The 22,914-nt window shown below is 33.1% G+C and overlaps 1 protein-coding gene across 2 annotated transcripts; it reads left to right on the forward strand.

Moving 5' to 3' along the window:
* Window positions 1-533: 533 nt before the first annotated feature.
* Window positions 534-4,265, forward strand: LOC7458258 (uncharacterized). 2 transcript variants are annotated; one of them, XM_024596010.2, is made up of 2 exons: window positions 534-896; window positions 1,684-4,265. In XM_024596010.2, the coding sequence occupies exon 2, from the start codon at window positions 1,690-1,692 to the stop codon at window positions 3,790-3,792; it is 2,103 nt and encodes a 700-aa protein (XP_024451778.1). In that variant the 5' UTR covers window positions 534-896; window positions 1,684-1,689; the 3' UTR covers window positions 3,793-4,265. The 2 variants fall into 2 exon arrangements, with proteins under 2 accessions (XP_024451778.1, XP_024451777.1); XM_024596009.2 differs by having other exon boundaries at window positions 535-896; window positions 1,577-4,265.
* Window positions 4,266-22,914: the final 18,649 nt, after the last annotated feature.

The following is a 22,914-nucleotide window of genomic DNA, read 5'->3' on the forward strand; positions in this document are numbered from 1 at the left end:
GGCTAATAATGTGAGCCATGTTGAGTTTCAAGGAATCTAACTTCCATTGAAAATGAGCATCATGATGGACACATTCTTCATCCTTTATGTTTCTTCATCAAAATTTAATGTTGTAGATTTTATGGGTTTGGATTTTTCAATAACATACATACATTTAAATATCTCAAAACATAAATATATTAATGCAAATATATAGGAATGTATTTATGTTCAATAAATATGCCCAATTATTAGGGAGGAGGTTCTACTCGTTAAAAAGAGTGAATAGATTTTCTACTTTGTCTAAAAAAAATATCGGATGTGCCCTCAAAATAAAGTAAATTACATGACTATTTTAAAAGCAAAAATACAATGATCCCATTACCTAATTCCATTTCTACCGGTCTCCGTTCACCAAACATTACTCTAACAAAAACAAAAAAAATATGTAAAAATAGGAAAAAACAAAAAAACAAAAAAAGGGGCAATACGTACAATACGCATCCATGCGCACTATAGCAACACCCACCATTAAATAGTATTAGCACCGTTTACTTCCACCGAAAATTATCATTTTCCTTTTTATTTATTAATTTTCCCTCATATCTGATCGGCGATCTGTGGGAATCTCCCAACTCCTCGCCGCCGATTCACCCAAATCCGACCCGAATTCTTTTACCCAATTTCTTTAATCACTTGAAAACCCTAAATCTCTTACCGTTTTACACTGTGATAGCTTCCAAAAATAAATAATACTCCTCATTGAGTAGCTTTGTCTTTTTTTGGGCGCGAGAGCAAATGCTATAAGTGCACTTAGGTTCTAAAAAAATCAGTTCATTACCTTGATTTGCTCGATCTCGTAAGTGCACGTGGCGATCTGGGTCTTGCTTCCTTTCCCATTTCTTGCTTAAATCTTGGTGAGTTTTCTTTTTCTTCATTTGTTTATTTTCTTTAAATCATGTGTAATTTGTTTTTGTTAGTCTAGAGTGTAAATTTGTTATTAATTGATGAGTTTGAGTTGATAATGGATAATCTGAGGTTCGATCTTTGTGCATTTGTTTCTGGTGTTAATTAGTTGAATTTGGTTTTTAATTTGAGGAATTTGAGCTGATGTGTCTGCTTCTGGGTGCTTACTGTGAAATGGGATATTGGTTTGTTTGGAGCTGTGGTGTAATGAAATGGGTTTTCAATTTTGAACTGTGACTGTTTGGTTACTGAGAAAATTGAGTGAAATCTAATGCAAAGTTCCTACATTTTGTTTCATTGCTGAAAGAGTGAAGAGATCAAGCATTGTATATCTTATTTTTTTGTAGCCTTTTGATTTAATGTTCTTAATTAGTGAGCTCGAAAGTTAGATATTTTAGGTTATGAGTTACATTTTTTATTGTTTCCTTCTGTTTTTCAAGTATTGTTACTTGATATCAAATCTTGTGAGACTAAATTAAAATCCCAACAAATTGTGTCTGCATCTGTAATCCTCACGAGAATCAGTCTCCCGCATTCATAAATTTTGGACTTGGTCATTTTGAGGTATTACTCTGGCATTCTCTTGAAATACAACAAAGACCCTAAATGTTTCTGACAATAATTTGTGCAGATAAGCAAATGTGGTTATGCATGAGAATGATGTGTCTTCCGGTTTTTGGCATGCTGGGTCCGTCATAGCTTTTGCTTCAAGATTTTGGCTTTGTATTTGATTTGAAGGTCCAGATGGAATCAAATATAGAAGAGGCTGTCAAGGCAAAAGAGTTTGCTGAGAAGCGATTTGCCGAGAGAGATTTTGCTGGTGCAAAGAAACATGCGTTAAAGGCAAAAACTTTGTGTCCTGGATTAGAGGGTATATCTCAGATGGTGGCCACTTTCGAAGTTTATGTTGCCTCTCAGGCCAAATGCAATGGTGAAGTTGACTATTTCTCTATTCTTGGTTTGAAGCCTTCTGCAGATAAAGATGCAGTGAAAAAGCAGTATAGGAAGATGGCCGTGCTGCTCCATCCAGATAAGAATAAAACTGTGGGAGCTGATGGAGCGTTTAAACTTGTATCTGAAGCATGGACTATGTTGTCAGATAGTCTTAAGAAAAACTCTTACAATGTCAAGAGAAACAAACAGATGGCATCTTGTGCTGTTCAGACAAACTTATCTTCAGTTCATGCTGCTGGGGTTACAGGATATAACCAATGTTCCAATTCACCCACTGCTCATGGACTTGATACTTTCTGGACAGTCTGCACATCTTGTAAAGTTCAGTATGAGTATCTTCGAAAGTATGTGAATAAGAAACTTTCTTGTAAGAACTGCCGGGGTACTTTCATTGCCATTGAAACTGGGGCAGCTCCTGTCAATGGTTCTTTCCCTTACTGCCCTTGGTCATATGTCCCTGGTAATGGGTATAGATGTCATGGATATGATGGGGTTGCATGTGTCCCAACCACCACTACCCTATATACAGGAAATGGGGTCTCAGGATTGGATGCTGGACACAGGTATGAGCATGTTTCAAATGTTTCATTTCAGTGGAGCTCATTCTCTGGAACTTCTGGGGATGCTGTGGGTCCCAATGGATCATGTGCAGTATCTTCTGATATTGTTTATCAGGCTAATGGAAATGTTAGTGCAGCAAAGGTTAAACCAGCAGCCAATGGAAGGCGATCCATGAAAACTGCCACAGAAAAAGTATACTCTGATGTATCTGCAAGCTGTAATGAATTTTCAGGCTCCAAGACTGGTAGACCTGATAAGAAAAGGAAGGTGTCTATTGGTTCCACTTCAAGAAATGGGCATGAAGAAAATGAACCTAAATTGGGTTCAGAAGTAAGACTAGCTAACGGATGTGCAAATGTTGAGCACGACACCAAGCTTTCCATTCCAAGTGAAGTTCCAACAAGACGCAGCTTGATTGCGCCAGCTTTTGATGCCAGAAAGTTGTTGATTGACAAAGCAAGGACCGACATCAGGAAGAAATTGGAGGAGATGAGATTAGCTTCAGCTGCAGCAGTTACAAAGAACATTGAAGATCTGTTCACCAAGGCAGGAGAGGCTCCTAAACAATCAAATTCTGATATTACTGGTCATCATACAAAGCCAAACAAAATCGAGCCAATCTCGATAACAGTCCCTGACCCTGATTTCCATGATTTTGACAAAGATAGAGCAGAGGAATGCTTCAAGCCAAAACAAATATGGGCTTTGTATGATGAAGATGATGGTATGCCACGCTTATACTGTTTGATTCGCCAGGTGGTCTCAGTTAAACCCTTTAAGATTCACATCACTTACTTGAACTCTAAAACTGATAGTGAATTTGGGGTAGTAAATTGGATAGATTCTGGGTTTGCTAAATCTTGTGGACACTTCAGAGCATGGAATTCTGATGTTGTTGATCAAGTCAACATTTTTTCTCATGTTATGAAAGGAGAAAAGCCTGGTAGAGGTGGTTGTGTTCGAATATACCCAAAAAGTGGAGATGTTTGGGCTGTTTATCAAAACTGGTCACCTGATTGGAACAGATCAACCCCAGATGATGTCAGGCACCAGTATGAGATGGTAGAGGTCCTTGATAATTACTCTGAAGAGCTTGGAGTTTGTGTTACTCCTCTGATCAAGTTGACTGGTTTCAAAACAGTATACCAGAGGAATACAGACAAGGGTGCCATTAGATGGATTCCAAGAAGAGAGATGGTACGCTTTTCTCATCAGGTGCCTTCTTGGTCTCTTGAAGGAGAAGCTAGTAATTTGCCAGAAAAGTGTTGGGATCTGGACCCAGCTGCAACTCCAGATGAGCTACTTCATGCTGCAACAGAAGCGAAGGCTTAGCATAACCAGAGTCAAGCAGGAAACGATATTTGTTTGGAGTCCAATTTACCATTCTTATAGAAAATTCTTAGGTTGACTGTACAATATTTTACACTTGGTTCAAAGGCATTGCAACATTAACTCCATATGATCTTAGACATCTTGATGTTTACTGAGCGCTGTTGCATCTGGAATTCTGAGTCTATTGACCGGGTTGTAGACAGAATGTTCTTCTGTGGTTATATGGGGGCTGTTTTAACATTAATTAAGTAGTCAGAACTGATTGCGATTCAACAGAAAGATTCAGTAGACTCACTTTTTAGCAATCTGAGACTTTTGAATCTATTCCTCGGGGAGGTTTACATATATATGTACTCAAAATTCTCGTATTCTTTGTTGCTGGAACTCACTGCCCAGCTGGACAAGCTGAATGTTGGCCAACTGGAGGTTCGTGTTGTTTTGCCGAGCACAAAAATGGACTTCGCTTTGTCGTACTTTTCACTTTTATCTTCATTTTCGTTTTCTTTAGTCCTTTCATATTCCCACTTTTGAGTTGACAAGCTATTAGTCACAGCTGCGCTGACTTGCTTGCCTGCAAATTATGTTGCTTAAAAATTTTTATGCAGAAGAAGAATTAAAATAGAAAAAGAAAGAAACTTTAGAGAAGAAGTTAATAATTAAAAGCAAAGAGAAAAAAAAAAAAAGGAGATTGAGAAATATATAACCTTGTAATTTTTATTTTATTCATAAAAAACTGTTTAATATTTAGAAAAGTAGGATATAAATACTAAAACTTTAATTAGAACAAATAATTGGATTTATGGTCTACTAAATAAAATACTCAACAATAATTAAATTAAACCCAACAAATAAAACCTAATTAATAAACCTCAATTAAAAGTTCATAAAAGTTCATATAAATTAAACTAAAACATTAGTTAAAGCCCAATCTCTCAATGATTTGGGCTATCCTCCACCGTCTATGATCATACGAGTGTGTAAACAATGTTTCGGATTCAGTGTCCCCACCAATTCTTCCAGGGTTGGAAGAACTCAACCTCGTCGAGTATAGGTCAAGGCAACTCCGATAACGCTCTCAAAGATAAGGATCAAGTTGTTGTGATGTTTCTCTGATAATCCAAATATAGTCTAAATTTGATCGTTTAGCCCATATACTAAGATTTACTAAAGTTCATCATCTCTAGTAAAAACAACTTATGCATTCAAAGTAGCATTAATATATTTCTTTTATGCCAAAGATAAGGATAATGAGGCAAGAGTTTCAAAAGGAACATCAAAGATAGAGTGTTATGTTTTATATATAACGAGGTCCTTCGTGTTGAAAGTAGAGCTAATATCAAAGTTTAGTGACAATTTAATGATATAATTATTTGATTCAATCATTTGTAACACTTTGAATAGTCTAGCACTACTCACTTGCAATTTATGACTGGTTTTCAAAGGACACTGTTCAGGTCTAATTTGTATCATGAAATAATCTCCAACATTAAGTACATTATGATACTTATGGTCTTATGTAAATCAAACATTTTAGGGTGAGGAGACATAGATTGATGATCTACATGCTTTCCAGGTTCATAACCATGAATACTATATGATTAAGGATGTGGAGTGGAACAAACACTATTGGAAGCCTTAGTAGATTAGTTTGGACATAACCTAGTAAATCAAGACTATCTTCATCTTTCTCACCACATGTTAGGGGTAAAGGATTATGAAGCTCAACATGTTGTTCTAAACCTTTGACATGCTGGATGTCAAGCATAGTGGGTGGAGAATCACATAATTTAAGAAAACTAATATCATAAGACTCTTTTAAGACCATATCCAACTCTTTGGGCAATTCCACTAAAGAGTTTCCTAAAACTTCTTCCTTATTTTTAGGCTCATATGGACTTATAATGTTAAGTCCCTCTTCTTACGCATTATCTTCATTTAAATCACTAAAGTCCTCGAGATTGGGTTCATACACTTGCACACAATAGTTTTCTTTATCACCTATTTCCTTATATTCTTGAATGACTAAGAGTGTAGAGGTGCAATTAAAGAACATATGACCGAAACCTTGACATTTAGTGCACTAGATCTTTAAACTTAACTTGAACATTTCATTAACGACTTATTTGCCCTTATCTTCTTTATAAATCTTAGCACTACTAGGATTAGGTCTATAAGGTGAAGCACCTAATAAAAAATCATTATTTCTAAATTGAGATCTAAAAGGGATCCTAAGAGGGGCCTGATGTTTTGTCCATCAACTCTTTATAAGCAACTCATAATCTTGCACTACAGTATAGACTTGGTCAAGAGGGAAAGCACTTATGAGCCTGATCTTTTTTTTTTTAAATCATCATTTAGACCTTTACAAAATATATGTAAAGTCATGGCTTCATTTTCCCTTATGGCACATCTTATCATGGAATCATTAAACTATATTATATACTCATTGATAGACATGTTTCCAGTCTTAGATTGTTTCATTGGTCTAAGAGTTTATTCCTATAAGATTGGGGTATATACTTTTCCTGTAGTTTTTGTTTCATCTTGGTCCAATCAGTTATAAGAGGCTTACCTCTCATCTTTAAACAATTCTCAATATCTCTCCAATAAAGTTTGGCTTCGTCAATTAACATCATCTTAGCAAATCTAACTTTTCTATTATCATACAAGTTGTGCCACTCAAAGAATTGATTCATGTCACGAATCCACATATCAAAGATCCAAGGGTCATGATAACCGTCAAAAGTGAGGGCTTCTATTTTGTTAGGACTCAAGACTCACTCATCAAGGTCATTGTGTTTAGAGTAATCTAAATGATAGTCATATTGGTGGCACTCAGAGTGAACTTATCCATAATGGTTATTCTTGTGATATTTATTGGTCTTTGGACGCCTTATTCAAAAACTCTCTTGGGGTTCAATTCTTTTAAACATGTTGATCATCTAAGTTTGCAGTTCCCTTTAAATGATCATAAGAGTATCATTAAGGGTTGAGTCTACGATAAGTGTAAACTTAAGCTTGGACACTAGACATGACACAAATACATGCAACACTAACTTATAAATGGAATTGAGATCACAAATGGTTCTTACAAGTGAAATCACAATATAAAATAAAGCTCTATTTGTGTGTGTGTATGTGTGTGTGTGTGTGTGTGTGTGTGTGTGTGGAGATTAATCAAGAACAAAACACATCAATAAAATTTTAAGCATGCAATGCTAGACCCTTAAGTGTAAATGATTAATCAAACACAATGTCAAGGCAAGGACTCACAATTATCAAAGAGGACAAGATAATAACTATCAATGATAAAAAAAAAAAGGTTAATGAGCAAAATTGACGGATAAAAATGTAAGGTAAGATTTTTTTTTTAATTTTCTAGGCACAAAAATAATATTAATAACAACCTTAAATGACAAGTGTAGAACCAGGAAAGTAAAATTCAACAACTAAAAAGGTAGAATAATTTACTAACTAGACTGCTTAGGAGCATGTTGGAATTTGATGTCGATGACGAAGACAATGACATGGTAGACATGGTCATGGCAGCTGAGGTGGCAGAAACTAACGACATGGCAACTGGTGTAGCAACCCTTGACTGATGTAGTGATGATGTGGCTTCACTGCTTGACGTGGAGCTAACGTGGCTTCACCGGCTGATGTGGTGTTGATGTGGCAGCAATAGGTTGATGTGGTTGGTGACGTGGCAGGGGTTAATTAATTTGCCTTGAAAGCCCGCAGTGAATTCCATGTTGTTGTTACTTGCAGTCGTACTCATACAACTCTATTGTTAAAGGATACGACCTAATTTGTTGCTAGTTGCCGTTGGTTGTTGAAAGAGTGAACTGTGTTTGTGGCGGCTGGGATAGGTCTAGTGCGGTAGCTAATCTAGCTGAGGAGAATGATAATTATTCTGTTGCTAGAGGTGTGAAAGAATTGCTTCTTAAGGCTTGCAAAGATGGTTGAAATTGTGTTGTTCTCGTAGAACCCAAACTTGTGCAAGAGAATTACATTGTTATTTTGTTGCATTCCTTACAATTCCTTTTTTGCTTTCTTGACAACACCTTAGACTTGTAATTTTTTTAAAATAAAAAACAAATCAACTAGAAATTTCACAAGCCATAATAGATCGATTAATTATGAGAACAATTAAAAATTCAAAACTCTGATACGAAATTTGATGCGAAACAATAAACAAAAGAATTAAAGTAGGAAAGAAGCTAAGAATTAAAAGCAAAGAGAGAGAAAAATGGGGGATTGAAAAATGCGCAACTTTGCAATTCTTATTTCATTCATAAAAAACTGCTTAATATTTAGAAAAGTAGGATATAAATACTAAAATCTTAGCTAGAACAAGCGATTGGGTTTATGGCCCACTAAATAAAACACTCAACAATAATTAAATTAAACCCAAAAAATAAAGCCTAATTAATAAACCTCAATTAAAAGTTCATATAAATTAAACTAAAACATAAGTTAAAACTCAATCTCTCAATGGTTTGGGCTATCCTCCATCTACTATGATCATATGAGTGCGTAAACAATGTTTCGAGTTTGGTGTCCCCGCTAAATTCCCCCTACAAAGCCAAATAATTATTTGATTATAATATGTTGATAAAAAATTTAGGTTGATGAAAGATCATTTTTTTCCATGTCGTAGTCATTAGTGAAGTGAAGAAGCAGTGTGTCTCTCAGCTAATTTGTTATAATGGTCCTCGAGATTGATGCACCAAAATAGGCCAAAAGCTCTTTGGTATTATAGGTTAAATAAACTGAGATAATTCATAGTTGTTAATTCAAGATTTTTCTAATTTAGATTTAAAATTGAGAATTAAACTTCACATAATGAACGACATGTTTCAAAGCACTAAGACTATAATAATCACTCTTACTTAACATCTTCACCTAAAGACAAAAATAAAAAATGTACAATCACAACGAAGATTGATCAATTCTTTAAAGAGTGTAATTCAATTAAGAACTAAGCAAGAAAAATCTCTATTTTTTATGCTTCAATATATGACAATTAATGTGTATTCTAATTTGAAAATTAGGTCTTACAAAATAGTATTTATACCCTTGGAAATAAACCTCTAAAATAACTTAATGGGCTTATTTGATCTAATCTTGAAACTAGGCCAAAATAACCAAAAAACTAACTAAATAAAATGAAAATAATAAAATAAATATTCTAAAATTCTATCTTATGGTGCCACCACTACTCTTTGAATAATAGACTATGAAATTTTCTTATCTCAATAATCCTATTTTTCCTCCACCTTTAGTGCCCAAGGTATAATAGGATTTTCCTTCCAATTAAACATCCTTAATAAATTAAACTCCTTGATAGATTAAACTGCTTGATAGATTAGATTTTATTTTCCAAAATAATTTATGATTTTCTTATTGGATTAGGAAACACAAAATACTTGACAAAACAAGCCCAATGATGCCAAAATTACTACATTGGGCGAAACCCATGGTCCTCAATAGGGGTGATCATTTTCGGTTCAATTCAGTTTTTATCAAAAAAAGTAACCAAACCGAAATTTTTTTTAAAAAAAAACCAAAACCGGGTCAAACCGACCGGTTTCAGTTCGGTTCGGTTTTTTTAGGGAAAAAACCAGTTGGTTCAAACCGGTTTGGCTCGGTTTTTTTGGTTTTGGCTCGGTTTTCTCGGTTTTAGCTCGGTTTTTTCCGGTTTTGGCTCAGTTTTTTTCGGTTTAGCTCGGTTTTGGCTCGGTTTTTTTTCCGGTTTCGGTTCGGTTTTTTTGGTTTTTTGCTTATAAAACCGAAACCGAACCGAACCGGTCGGTTTTTTCAAAATTTTAATAGGTTTTTTTTTCGGTTCGGTTTTTTTTTTTCGGTTTTCTCGGTTTAATCGGTTTTTCAGTTTTTTTGCTCACCCCTAGTCCTCAAGCCCATATTGAACATGAATTAAATTTATTAATGCTTGTTCTTCTTGGGTTGTTGCTTTTTTGTATTCCACCTTGACCCATATATCTTGCCAAAACTTATTAAAAGCTTCCTTGAACTTCTTTGCCATAGCCCTAATTATTAAACCTACTAAAACTATTAATGGATCCTTTAGCATGGGTTAGATTGAGTCATCCTCTCTCTCCTAAAAAAGATTAGACCTGGAATCATCACCAATATCAAACAAAAAGAGATCAGGTACATTAAAAATAGCACTAACTCCATAATCACCTGGAAGATCCACTTTATAAGCATTATCAATGATCTGAAAATGACCATCTTTTTTTTCCATCAACTTAGATCTCCTTTGCTTAGGAAACCTTTTTTTTTCATATGCACCTAAACTCAATTTCCTAGTTCAAATCTCACCAATTCTCTTCTTTTATTGGCTTTATATACATATTGCTCAATTTTTTTTTATATGTGTTGTTATAGCATACAAATCTTTCACCACATGGGCTTTTCTATTATCATTAACACGAAATCTTCCATCAACAGGTAAAGGAATCAAATTTAATGGTGTCAAATGATTAAAACCATAAACAATCTCAAATTGTGAAAAACTAGTAGTAGAATGCATACTACAATTATATGCAAATTCAACAAATGACAGACACTCTTCCTAATTTTTCAAATTCTTTTGGATAATAGATCTTAACATTTGAATTAAAGTCTTATTCACTACTTCAGTTTGCCCATTAATCTGTGGATGACAAGTAGTAGAAAACAACAAATTAGTACCCATTTGTCCCTATAATACCTTCCAAAAGTAACTTAAAATTTTGATATCTCGATCACTGCTTCTAGGAACACCATGTAGTTGAACAATTTTCTTAAAGAAAAGATCTGCTATATTTGTTACATCATTAGTTTTATTACAAGATATAACATGAGTTATCTTATAAAACCTATTAACAACTACAAAAATCAAATCCCTACATTTCTTTGACCTAGGCAACCCTGAAACAAAATCCATAGAAATATCAACTCAATATTCTTTAAGTACAGGTAAAGGTGTATATAAACCATGAGACACAATCCTAAACTTAGCTTGCTTACATGTAATGCATTTATCACATATTCTTTGCACATCTCTTTTCATATTAGGCCAATAAAAATATTCATGCAATACATCTAAAGTTTTAGCAATCTCAAAGTGCCTTATTAATCCCCTCTTCATGAGCTTCCCTTACAAGCAATTCACGCATCAAACAATTAGGAACACATAATTTATTTTCCTTAAACAAAAATCCATCATGCCTAAAAAACTTCTTTTTGGTTGAAACTTCACAGGCTTCATATGTGGTGCAAAAATCAACATCATCATGATATAATTCTTTTATATACTCAAATCCCAATAATTTAGTATTTAGCGTTTTAAGAACATATCTTCAAGATAAAGCATCAACAACCACATTATATTTACCTTGCTTGTACTTAATTACATATGAAAATGTGGTGAACTTTGATAATTGTAACGACCCGGCTTTTTCAAGGTCAAAATTGATGAAATTTTTTTTTTATCATCCGATTTCTGGATGTTTTCACCACATCATTCTTCATATTTATCATTGAATTTTGTTCATTATCAAGGCACAATCTACGTAGGATGATGTAAATCAACATTCCCATAAAACGGATTCTCAATACATATGCCCATAATATTATATTTTCATACTCATAAGTTTACATTACATCGTATTAACATACTCATAAATCCACATTCTTGTTCTAGTCTCATTAACATTACAAGATCATACAAGAGTGTCGAACAACAAGTTACACAACTAGTACTTTCGTTATCCTGATCTCATGTAATTTCACAACACGACATCCTCATTTGATGAATACCTCACACACACACGCGCGCACACACACAAGCGCGCGCATCATATCAACTTGTTCGCACATTCACATCCGTGTTCTGTTTCAATTTTCATTACTAGTCTTTACAAAAGGGGTCGAACGACTAATTTAGTGATTAACACGTCTATTCATATAAAACTCATATCACTCATAACATGTGAATATATAGTTCTTTTCAAGATGTGTGAGCTGCGAAACGAATTTCCCTACACACCATGTTGGTATGATGTCCCTGTTACAACATAAGATAATTTCAAGCATTATAGGAAATTTAAAGAAACATAATAAAACAATATTAGCATAACATTTCATTCATAGACCAAAAGAGCGTAATTATATCATTTCTCCTTACTTATGTAAATACCACCGTTAATAATTCATCATTTACCGAGGCTAATTACAATACTCAAACTTGATCATTCATCTCGAATACTGTTAGCTGAACTAACATTATTCTTTGTTTAAAGCATAACAATCATAGCTCTTTTATATACTTAATATATACAAAACATAGTATACATGAACGCATTAATTCTTGAAATTAACTCCTAACTCTCAAATCTGGCTATCCTCTTAGAATGTCATTAGTCGAAGCCAATCGTTTATTCATCTTGATCATCCACTTAGGATGCTATTAGCCGAAGCTAGTCATTTATTCATCTTGGTCATCCACTTAGAGTGCTATTAGTTGAAGCTAATCATTTACTCATCATGGTCATCCACTTAGGGTGCCATTATCCGAAGCTAATCATTTGTTCATCATTCGCTTAGGATGTCATTAGCCGAAGCTAATCATTTATTAATCCTGGGCACCCCCTTAGGATGTCATTAGCCGAAGCTAATCAATCATTTGTGACGGTCATCCATTCGGATGCCATTAGCCGAAGTTAATCATCAACCAATCAAACGTTCCAGAGACGGTTTATGAACTCACAACAACATGGTAATATCCTTTGAATTACTCATTCAAATGACTCGTAACAATTTGACATTCACTGCAATATAATAGCAAACCCTTCATGATACTCGTATAGGCGTTCCGTAATAGTTTAACATTCAGTAAACACAATAATAGATCATTTGTAATACACAAACAAAACATTCCATAACATTTAGCATTTAGTAACACAACAGTACACCCTTCATATTACTCATCCAACCATTCATGACAATTAATGTTCAATACAACAATAGATCCCTCGTAATACTCATACAACCATCCGTGATAATTAACATTCAGTACAATACAACGGTAGATCTTTTGTAATACTCATACTACCATTCGTGACAATTTCATTCGATATAATACAACGGTAGATCCTTTGTAATATTCATACAACCATTCGTCACAATTACATTCAATAAAATACAACAGTAGATCCTCCGTAATATTCATACAACTATTCGTCACAATTACATTCAATAAGACACAACAGTAGATCCTTCGTAATACTCATACAATCATTCATCATAATTACATTCAATAAAATACAACAATAGATCCTTCGTAATACTCATATTACCATTCATCAGCAGCCCAAGTTCATAATAGCCCAATTAACATCTCATAGTCGGTTTAATATTCATTGCAACACAATAATATATTCACCTCTAACAGTTCATTTCAAAACATTAACATTTTCGTCATTGTTTCAACATTCAACAAGAACCCGATCGACATTTCATAGTCGTTTAGACAATCATCAAGACTTCAATCAAACACTTCATCGTTGTTTCATCATTCAACAAGGATTTAATAAAATATCATCATAAGTAAATTATTTCAAAACATAAAAATCATACGAGAAAAAGGTGGAAATCACCTACCTGTTCCTCCTATAGGGTGTCCTTGCTCGATCGAAGGTCCGATCATGGTTGCTCCACCTAACATGTCAATGGTCACAAATCAGCACATTCGCATTCTGAAATCACATTCATCACCATACCTTTTCAAGAATCCATATGTTCACATGCAAATGTTCCATATTTTACACAATCATACATGAAATTGTTGTAAGCATTTAAGTCATTTCTGACCGGGGAATCTATTGTAGAAAATCAGCAGTGGAAACTGGTTCGCTGCTGGCTACACAATTCAGCAGCAAAACTGATTCGCTGCAGGCACTTCAATTTCGGCAACGAATGCTACTTCGTTGCAGCCAACACACTTTCAGCATCTCAATTTCGGTAGTGAATGTTAATCCGCTACAGACAGCTCAATTTCGATAGTGAATCACAAATTCACTACAGAACACACTTTCAGCAACGAATGCTAATTTGCAGCAGACAATTCAATTTCAGCAGCAAATCACATATTCATAGCAGAATACGCACTTTCAGCAGCGAACGCTAATTCACTACAGACAACATAATTTTGGGCAGTGAATGTTGATTCGTTGTAGACACATAATTTCAGCAACAGACACATATTCGTTGTAAACAACGTAATTTTGGCAGGAGTTGATGATTCGCTGCAAACAACGTAATTCAGAAGCGAAAATTCCTTCGCTGCAAGCAACACCATTCGGCAGCGAAACCTAATTCGCTGCAGACAACACAATTCAGCAACGAAACTGGTTCACTGCAGGCAACTCAAATCGGCAGCAAAACTGATTCGCTGCAGCTACCACAATTCGGTAGCGAAAACTGATTCGTTGTAGACACCACAATTCAACATCGAAAATTGATTCGCTGCCAGCACCACAATTCAACAGCAAAAACTGGTTTGTTGTAGGCCACACAATTCGGCAGCGAAAGCAGATTCGCTATAGGCAACACAATTCAGTAGCGAATACTGATTCACCGCAGACACTAGAATTCAACACAATTCAGCAGCGAGACTGACTCACTGCTAACACAAAAATTGTTAACGAGAACTGAGTCGTTGCTGACTCAGAAATCATCAACGCAACCCCTGTCGCTACCAATTCACAAATCGACAGCAGTGACGGAATCGTTTCTAATTCGACTTCTTCCCTTTGGCCAAGCGTAAAGCTTACACTAGGCTTTTCTCCTTTGTAACACTTCCTAGCCGAAACTTGTACACATAACGACAACAGTCGTACTCCAATTCGTATCACAAAAGCATGAACAATGCACCATCAAATTTCAATATGCATATTTGATTTAGGTTTTTTTAACTACTAGCTCAAGTTACATAAATCCATTCATCACACAACAAAATCAATGCATTATCAAGGGGCAATTTCCATTTCAGTTGCAGCATGTTTCTTCAAGATTTATTATCAACATATTTTCATATAACTACATCAACCAAACATACTGAATCACACCATTAACACAAGTATAATTATGTTTCAGTTTCACATGATCTAACATCTCTAACAAGGTTGTCATCTATGCATTTTATTCCTTTAATCCCTATTATGTCTAGCCCTCACCAAGGCCAACCAACTTTCCAAGTTTGTGCATTCAAATTTGCAATATTTCTTTTGTTAAATATTCTAGAATTAGGTCTCTCATTCAGCCCTGTTTTTTTATCCCTCCTTTTAGCTTAGTTCTTTCCTTAACAATTAGAGTAAAATTCATAGGCCATGCGTCCATAGTTTTCTTCTTCCTTTTAGTTTCAAGGCCATAAGAACAGGTGGAGAAGTACATGGTTCATACCTCACGGATTTGGTATTTTTAGGATGGGATTGAAATAATTTATCCCATTCTGCTCCCAATTTGCTTCTTCCTCTTCCTCTCTTTTGGTTTCTCCTCCTCCTGTTAGTTTCCCACCGATTTTAGGCCTCTACTCCCTTCATGTTTGCAGTTGTCCAGCCTCTTGTCAAGCTCTCCCTTCTCTCTCTCACGCCTAAGGCATATGCAGCAGAGTTGTTGAGCTATCTTTGGGAAGGAGGAAAGAACAAGAGCATGTAGCTCATTTTAGAAAGATGGAAGGGGGCTAAGAGCATGCAGCTCGTTTTGGGAAGAGTGGGGGGTCAACCTTTCTCTCTTTTTGTATTTATAGCCCCCAAAGTGTGCTGGGGTGTTTGGGACCAAGATTGTCTTTACCCCCATTTTAGGTTATCTTGGGTTGGTTTCTATTCCCATTCTCCCCTAGGATAGGCTGGTCCAATTCCAATTTTTGTTAGGTCTTACATTGTCGCTGTCGATTCACAAATCGGCAACCAATTGTGTCGCTGTCAATTCAGAAATCGGCAGTCAAAAACTTTACCGCTATCAATTCAGAAATCGGCAGCCAAACTATACCGCTGTCGATTCAAAAATCAACAACCAAAAACTTTTCCGTTGTCAATTCAGAAATCGACAACAAAACTGCGTCACTGCCAATTTATAAATCGGCAGCTAACTATGCCGCTGCTGATTCAGAAATCGGCAGCCCAAAACTTTTTCGCTGCTGATTCAGAAATCGGCAACCAAAAACTCTTCTGCTGTCGATTCATAAATCGACAGCAAAACTGCGTCGCTGCCGATTCAGAAATCGGTAGCCAAAAACTTTTTCGCTGTCGATTCAGAAATTGGCAGCAAAACTGCATCGCTGCCGATTTAGAAATCAGCAGCCAAAAATTGTGCCGCTGCTAATTCAAAAATCAACAGCGATGGTGGAGTCGTTTCGACTTTAGTTCTCTCTTCTTCTTTTTTTTTCTTTTTTTGTGGGTGTTTACAATAATGATGGTGGAAATATGTTACAAAGGAATAATTATGATAGTGTAAAGTCAATATCAAGCTCAAAACCAAGAGTGGGTTACAATAATAAGAAATGTTATTGTTGTCATAAAAAGGTTCGTATCCAATTTTATTATAGGAGGTTAAAGAGTGTTCTAAAAGATTTAAGGAAAAAAAAAGTCATGAGGAGTGAGGAGATATAGCTTTCACTGAGCTTGGTGAAGTTTGTGATGATGATTTCTTTATTATTCATAAAGATAAGGATTTATTGAATGATTAATAAATTTTAGACTATGTTTGCTACTCTCATGTTTGTGCTAATAAGGATAGGTTTAGTATATACAAACTTTATGATGGAGAATCCACTAAATTAGTGGATAATCATGAAATGGAAGTTGCTAGAAATGGTAAAGTGAAGATGTTTGGTGATGTTAGACATGTATCAAACCTTGAGAATAATTTGATTTCACATGGAAGACTTGATTCAAGTAGTTGTAAACATTAAGCAGAAAGTGGAGTTATGAGAGTTAGTCATGGTGATATGGTAGTGATTAAAGGAAAACTTATACAAATTAGTTGTGGTGCTTCGGTAGTGATGATACAAAATCTTATGCATGATAATTTGTATAAGTTGATCAAAAATGCAGTTCAAGATGGAGCATGCAATGACATACGTAGTGAATGAAGTATACATAAAGCAATCTTTTATTACATACAAGAAGAGAGAGGTAGTTTTGCTTTGATGGATAGTGGTAAAAAAGATTTTATATGAAGAAATTTTCAAGATACAAGCAAGTGTAGGTAAAGAGTGGAGTTATATACTTCAGAAAAAAAAAGTTCAAAGTGAAAAATGACTTGTCCTAATTTAAGCCAAAATAAAGATTTGTTGAGTTGTGATTTAAATTGATGAGTTGGTTTAGGTTAGATTGGTAATTACATGGTATGATATCATAAAAACAAATGAAAAATGTTGATATATTTTGTTTAGGAAAATTAACTTTCTTTGTTAGAGTTGAACTTGAAGTATGTTTTCTATTGAAAAAATAATTATTTTATTAATGAAAGACAATATAGTGCCTAATTTATATGTACCTTAAATATTGATGGTGTGTGGTGGCAACCCAAAGAATTAGTGTAATATCCAAAACCTGTAGTAAAAAAAGAATTGCATGGTAATTTCTTGGGAGCAATTAGATTTTAGGTAGCGAGATATTTATGTAGTGTTTGATTAGTAGGTGTAATATTTAATTTTTGAAAGTGAAGTTTTATGAAATAGGTTTTGCAATACCTTATTATATTTTGTTTCCCTTTTATTTTATTTTATTACTTGGTTTGTTAGATTTTCTCATAACATATAATTCAAACTAATAATTCTCTAAATTCATGAATAAGATCTTAAACAGGTTTTCCAAGAAAGACAATATTTGTTTCTCAAGCTTGCTGAATGCTTAATATTTCTGATACACTCATATTATTCTACTTTTTAGTACCTTACTCTTAGTCTTTTATGCATGTTTAATGTTTTACAATAGTTTACTTGCCTTGTTTTGTGCTTAATGGTGTTATAGAGACACAAAGTGTAAAAATGAGTTAAATGAAACCTTTTAGCACAATTTTAAGCAAAGAACTAGAAAGAGCACGTTGGGACAAGTCAATAGAGTTAAGAAGTGCATTACATTAGGAATCTAACTTGAACAAGGAATCCTAGTATGATTAGAATTTGTTAGAGCAAATCTGATAAACTAGACATATATGTACTTTTTGGGTCATATTTGTAGCTATAGTTGTAATTTTGTTTCAATTCTAATTAGGCTAAAAAACGCACATCTCAAACTTTATTTCCTTGTGGTAGGCCCAATAACTCGTCTAGATGAGAAAGAATGACATCTTTGAAGTTAGGCTTAGAATTTTCTAGCAAACTAGCGTGAATCGAGCCCATCTTTTTTATAATGATATGTTAGCTCATTAATGATATGGAAAGGGTCCCACATGACTAAGATACCTCTCTAAAAGGTCAAACTCAATGCATGAATCATTAGACTTAGATTAGTATATGAAAACTTTAAACTAATCTGATTGTGAATTAGTTATTAATTAGAAAACTTATCCACCTTCTCAATCCCCTAAAATCAATCCTAACCTCTAAAAAAGAGGGGCAATCGTATCAAAGAATAAGAGAAGTGAAACAGGGACTTTATTGTTTTCTAAATTATTCTTTTAATCTTTTCTCTTTTTAAATTTACGACAAGCTTAGTTTTTAATTTTAAAAGATTAGAATTCTTAGATCTTAAATTATTATGATGATTTGTGCTTAAAATTATTCTATATCTAAATGTGATACATAAATTCTTATGTTTTTCTATGATTAAACTTGATGATTGATGACCGAAACTTTATATGATACACAACATATGTTTTTGGTTTTAAATATATTGCTATTGATTAGTTTATGTCAAATGTATGAATAATTTATTTTAAGTAGCAAAAGTATCTAGTTTTCAAAACCATGTTTGATTATTTGTTACTTGGAAAACATAAGTCTTGATTAAATTAAATCCTTATGCGTGTTTGATTATCATCGATCAATTGCACCTATATTGATCTTAATGCTATCAAATAATTAAATTTTGCATTCTTAATAAAGGTTATTATATGATTAAAGTTAATTGATGCACTGATTCTAGGTTAACTAAAAAGTAAGGATATGTAGAAAAACTTGTTGTTTTTTATGGTTGATTTATTTATTATCACAAATTAGATTAGAAGATATATTTAAATTCAATGATTGATGTTTAATTATCCTTGAGGAATACTTCTTGTAAAGAAAAACGTTTCTCTCTATTTTTAACATTCTTCTAATTTTCCTTTTATTTTTCTTAATTGATTTCTTTTATTTCCTTAGCTATCTAAGTTATTTTTAGTTAATTTAGATCATAAACAAACCCATTTTTAATTACTTATTGTTTAAATTACATATTTGTTAATTTTGTTAGATTAGTATATTTAGTGTTTTTTTACTTGGTTTGTTTTAATCTAAAATTAAATAGTTTGTCTTGATTGAGTAATTAAGTTATAATACTTGTATTTTTGTGAGACGATACCCTTACTTTTTATACTACAAATCATTAATTTTAAAGGTTTAAATTTGCACGACTTCAACACTTGTCAATTTTTTTGTATCATTATCGAGTATACTAATCCTTTTTTACTTAAATCAAGCCTGATTTTTTGTTTATTTTAGCTTACAGGTGTAGGTTGTATTTTCATATGAGAATACCATGATTTAAAATAAAAAGACTAAGGCTTTCCATGATAGAATAATTTTGATGAAGGAATTTCGCAGTAGAAAATTCCTCTTTTTCGTTCACGTTTGAAACTCTTTTGCATTCTCATTGGATTGTATCCTTTATTATTACTACCAACTTTGATCATAGTGTAATTAAGATTCAAAGTTTTAGAAACAAACAAAGTGATCAAAGTGAATGTGCAACACTTGAAACCTATTTATAAAGGTTTAAAGGATGGTATTGTGGCGGCTTGGCCAAACCTTAGACATGGACATGTAGTCTAGCCAAAGACAATAAACAAAGACACTTATTAGGAGGTGACCTAGCACACAAAAAAGAAAAATAGATTTACTTCTCTTTTTTTTTTGTGATTATGCATGTTTTACCTAGATTAGTCGAATCTATCCATGTTCATGTGTTTTTCCTTTGCATGTGTGATTTACATGACTTTGAGTATGAGTGCTTGTTTTTAATAATAAAAAAAATGTTGGATTTTTATTTCAGAACCTAAGTTCTTAATTTTATCTTTTGACCTCCCAATGGTTAATGAGAATATATGTATTATGGGTTCAAATTAGTTGAATTTGATAAAGGTATAAAGTGAATAAATGGGTTTACTTGTAATATTTTAAACTTAATTGGTTTAGTGATTGACTTTGAAAGTATATCATGTTGTCTTAGTAAATGATTTTACCTTTTCATATATTTTTAGCCTTCAACATGATTATTTGATTAATGTTATTCATTCAAATGTTATAATCCATTAATCGTTCAATAAATCCTTATCTTTATGAATAATGAGGAGATCATCATCACGAACTTCACCTAGCTCAGTGAAAGCTACGTCTCCACACTCCTCATTTAAGGATTTTTTGGTCTTTTCAATTTTTAGCACAATAAAATAACTTAATTACTCTTAAATCCAAGATTTGTTAAACTCTCTTCATGGGGACTTTTTCAACTTTTCATCATGGTTTTTTTGTTGATGTCAAGTTAACTTAGGGAATTTTTCAATATTTTAAAAAAAGAAAACCTTCGTTGGCACGTACCACACACACGTCAGCAAATAGGCAGCCCTCACACCTTTCAGGCAGTACATGAAGGGTCATATGATCACCATACGTTGCCTTACACGATAACATTTGAAAAGTCTCGGCACCTCCTACACGATTGGATAGTGCATTAACTAAACGCACATCCGGTTTGATGCCAACTACCATTTGTTTTTCTCTCTCTGCTCCTTGAATTTTTATTTTTTTTTTGCTAATTGTTTAAATTGATTTATTTTTTCAATTATATCCTTCAATATTTGAAATGATTTTTTAAAACAATTTATAATATTAGAATTCTTTTTCTATTTCATTCCTTTTTAATTTTGTACACTATTGGATAGTGCATTAACTAAACGCACCTCCGGTTTGATGCCAACTACCATTTGTTTTTCTCTCTCTGCTCCTTGAATTATATGTGAGCCCCTTCAATTTGTTTTCCCTTGACATTTGATCTTTGTACTTTTGATTACTATTTTTTTATTTTGAATAATCTATAAATTTATAATTTTTTTCAATTTTAACCCCTTACATTGTTTAATATTGTTTTAATATTTCAAATTCGATTCTCATTTTTTTTATTGCTATTTGTTCTGTTTGGAATCATTTTTAAATTTATTTTTTTTTTTTTTACAATTTCATCCTCCTTTGGTTTGTTTTCCTATCAAATTTGATCATCATTATTTTTATTTATTTATTTATTTATTTATTTTTTGTTTTGGCAAGTTATTCAATTTGATATTTTTAAATTGACTGGGAATGAAACTTTTTTATTGAACCTGAGTCCTAGATTTTATGAGTTGTGAGTTTTAAAGCTTCGACCATATTTAGAAAGTTTATCCGGGTTTGCTTGGTTTTTTATCTTAGTTTGTTTAAGCTAATTTTTATTCATTTTCATCCTTCAATATTTATTCAATTGAAAAATTGGTTCTTTTTTCTATCTTTTTTTACTTGCTTTCTGTTGAAGTTTTTGCTAGTCTTGAAAATGACCGCAATTATCTTGCATTTTTTTTATTGTTCATAGTTGGGTTTTTGTTTTTTTTGTTTTTTTTTTTTTTTTTTGCTAATTGTTTAAATTGATTTATTTTTTCAATTATATCCTTTAATATTTGAAATGATTTTTTAAAACAATTTATAATATTAGAATTCTTTTTCTATTTCATTCCTTTTTTGAAAAAAATTAATTGATATTTTTTTCGATTTCATCATTCGACTTTAGATTGATTGAGAATTGAACTTCCTGACTGAGTCCGAGTCTAGGATTTCACAAGTTGTGGATTTTAGTGACTAACCCAGGTTTGGGAGGTTCACCTGGGTTAGCCTGGGTTTTTTTTCCTCTCTTTAAACTCTTTTTTTTTTTTAAGTTTCGTCCTTCAACATTTATTAAATATAAGATTGAGCTTTATTTTTTGTTTATTTGCTTTCTGTTGAATTTTTTACTGATTTTGAAAATAACCTGTGTTTTCTCGGATCTGTATATTTGTTATTTTTTGTTAGATATACTTTGGCTAATCAATATTAAATTGATTGAGAATTGAGCTTCTTGATTCAGCTCGAGTCTAGAACTTAATGGGTTGCAAGATTGAGATCTTTATCCAAGTTTAGAAAATTCATCCATATTCACTTGATATATTTTTTATATTAAGCTTCATGATTCTATTTAATCAAATCCAGCCAGAATCTTATTTTATCCATAAATCAGCTTTTAGTTCAACTAGGATGAAATGACTCCTTAACAAGACCTCATCATATATTCATTTGCTTAAATAATATTACACAGTATCAATCCAATATTTGAAATTGACACAATATTCCTCTTTTAAATTCCAGATTTGGTTGTTTTGCCACAAAAATATTGTGTTCAAAGCCATTAGAATGCGTGTAGAAAAAACCAAAAAAATTTTTTTTTTTTAAAGCATGGTACCACTATAAAAACAAATATTGCTAACTATCTAGTAGATGGTCTAGTAGTAAAAGTTTGGGACTAAAAAGTTTTCTCTTTTTATGGTCTCAGGTTCGAGTCTTGTGGTTACTAATATGATGGTCACTAAAGGCGTATATGGTCGTTAACTTCAAGTCCGTCGAATTAATCGAGATACACGCAAGTTAATCCGGACACTCACATTAATAATAATAAAAAAAACAAACAAATACTGCTGCTAAAGTGTCGGGTCTTGCTTTGTGCTAAAAAGTTCTTTGACTTTAAGCTTTGTTTATCCAAGCTTTTACTTGTGTTTTTAAATTAAAAGGCATGTAAAATTATTATGAATGCATGATATCCAATGAAGAAGTAGATTCGAGTACGAAGTTTA

This window comes from Populus trichocarpa, chromosome 2 (assembly GCF_000002775.5).
Source record: "Populus trichocarpa isolate Nisqually-1 chromosome 2, P.trichocarpa_v4.1, whole genome shotgun sequence".
In the NCBI taxonomy this organism is placed as follows: Eukaryota; Viridiplantae; Streptophyta; class Magnoliopsida; order Malpighiales; family Salicaceae; genus Populus; species Populus trichocarpa.

Excerpts from the sequence above, each read along its gene's own strand:
- LOC7458258 (XM_024596010.2), top strand. The coding sequence starts at position 1,690 with ATGGAATCAAATATAGAAGAGGCTGTCAAGGCAAAAGAGTTTGCTGAG.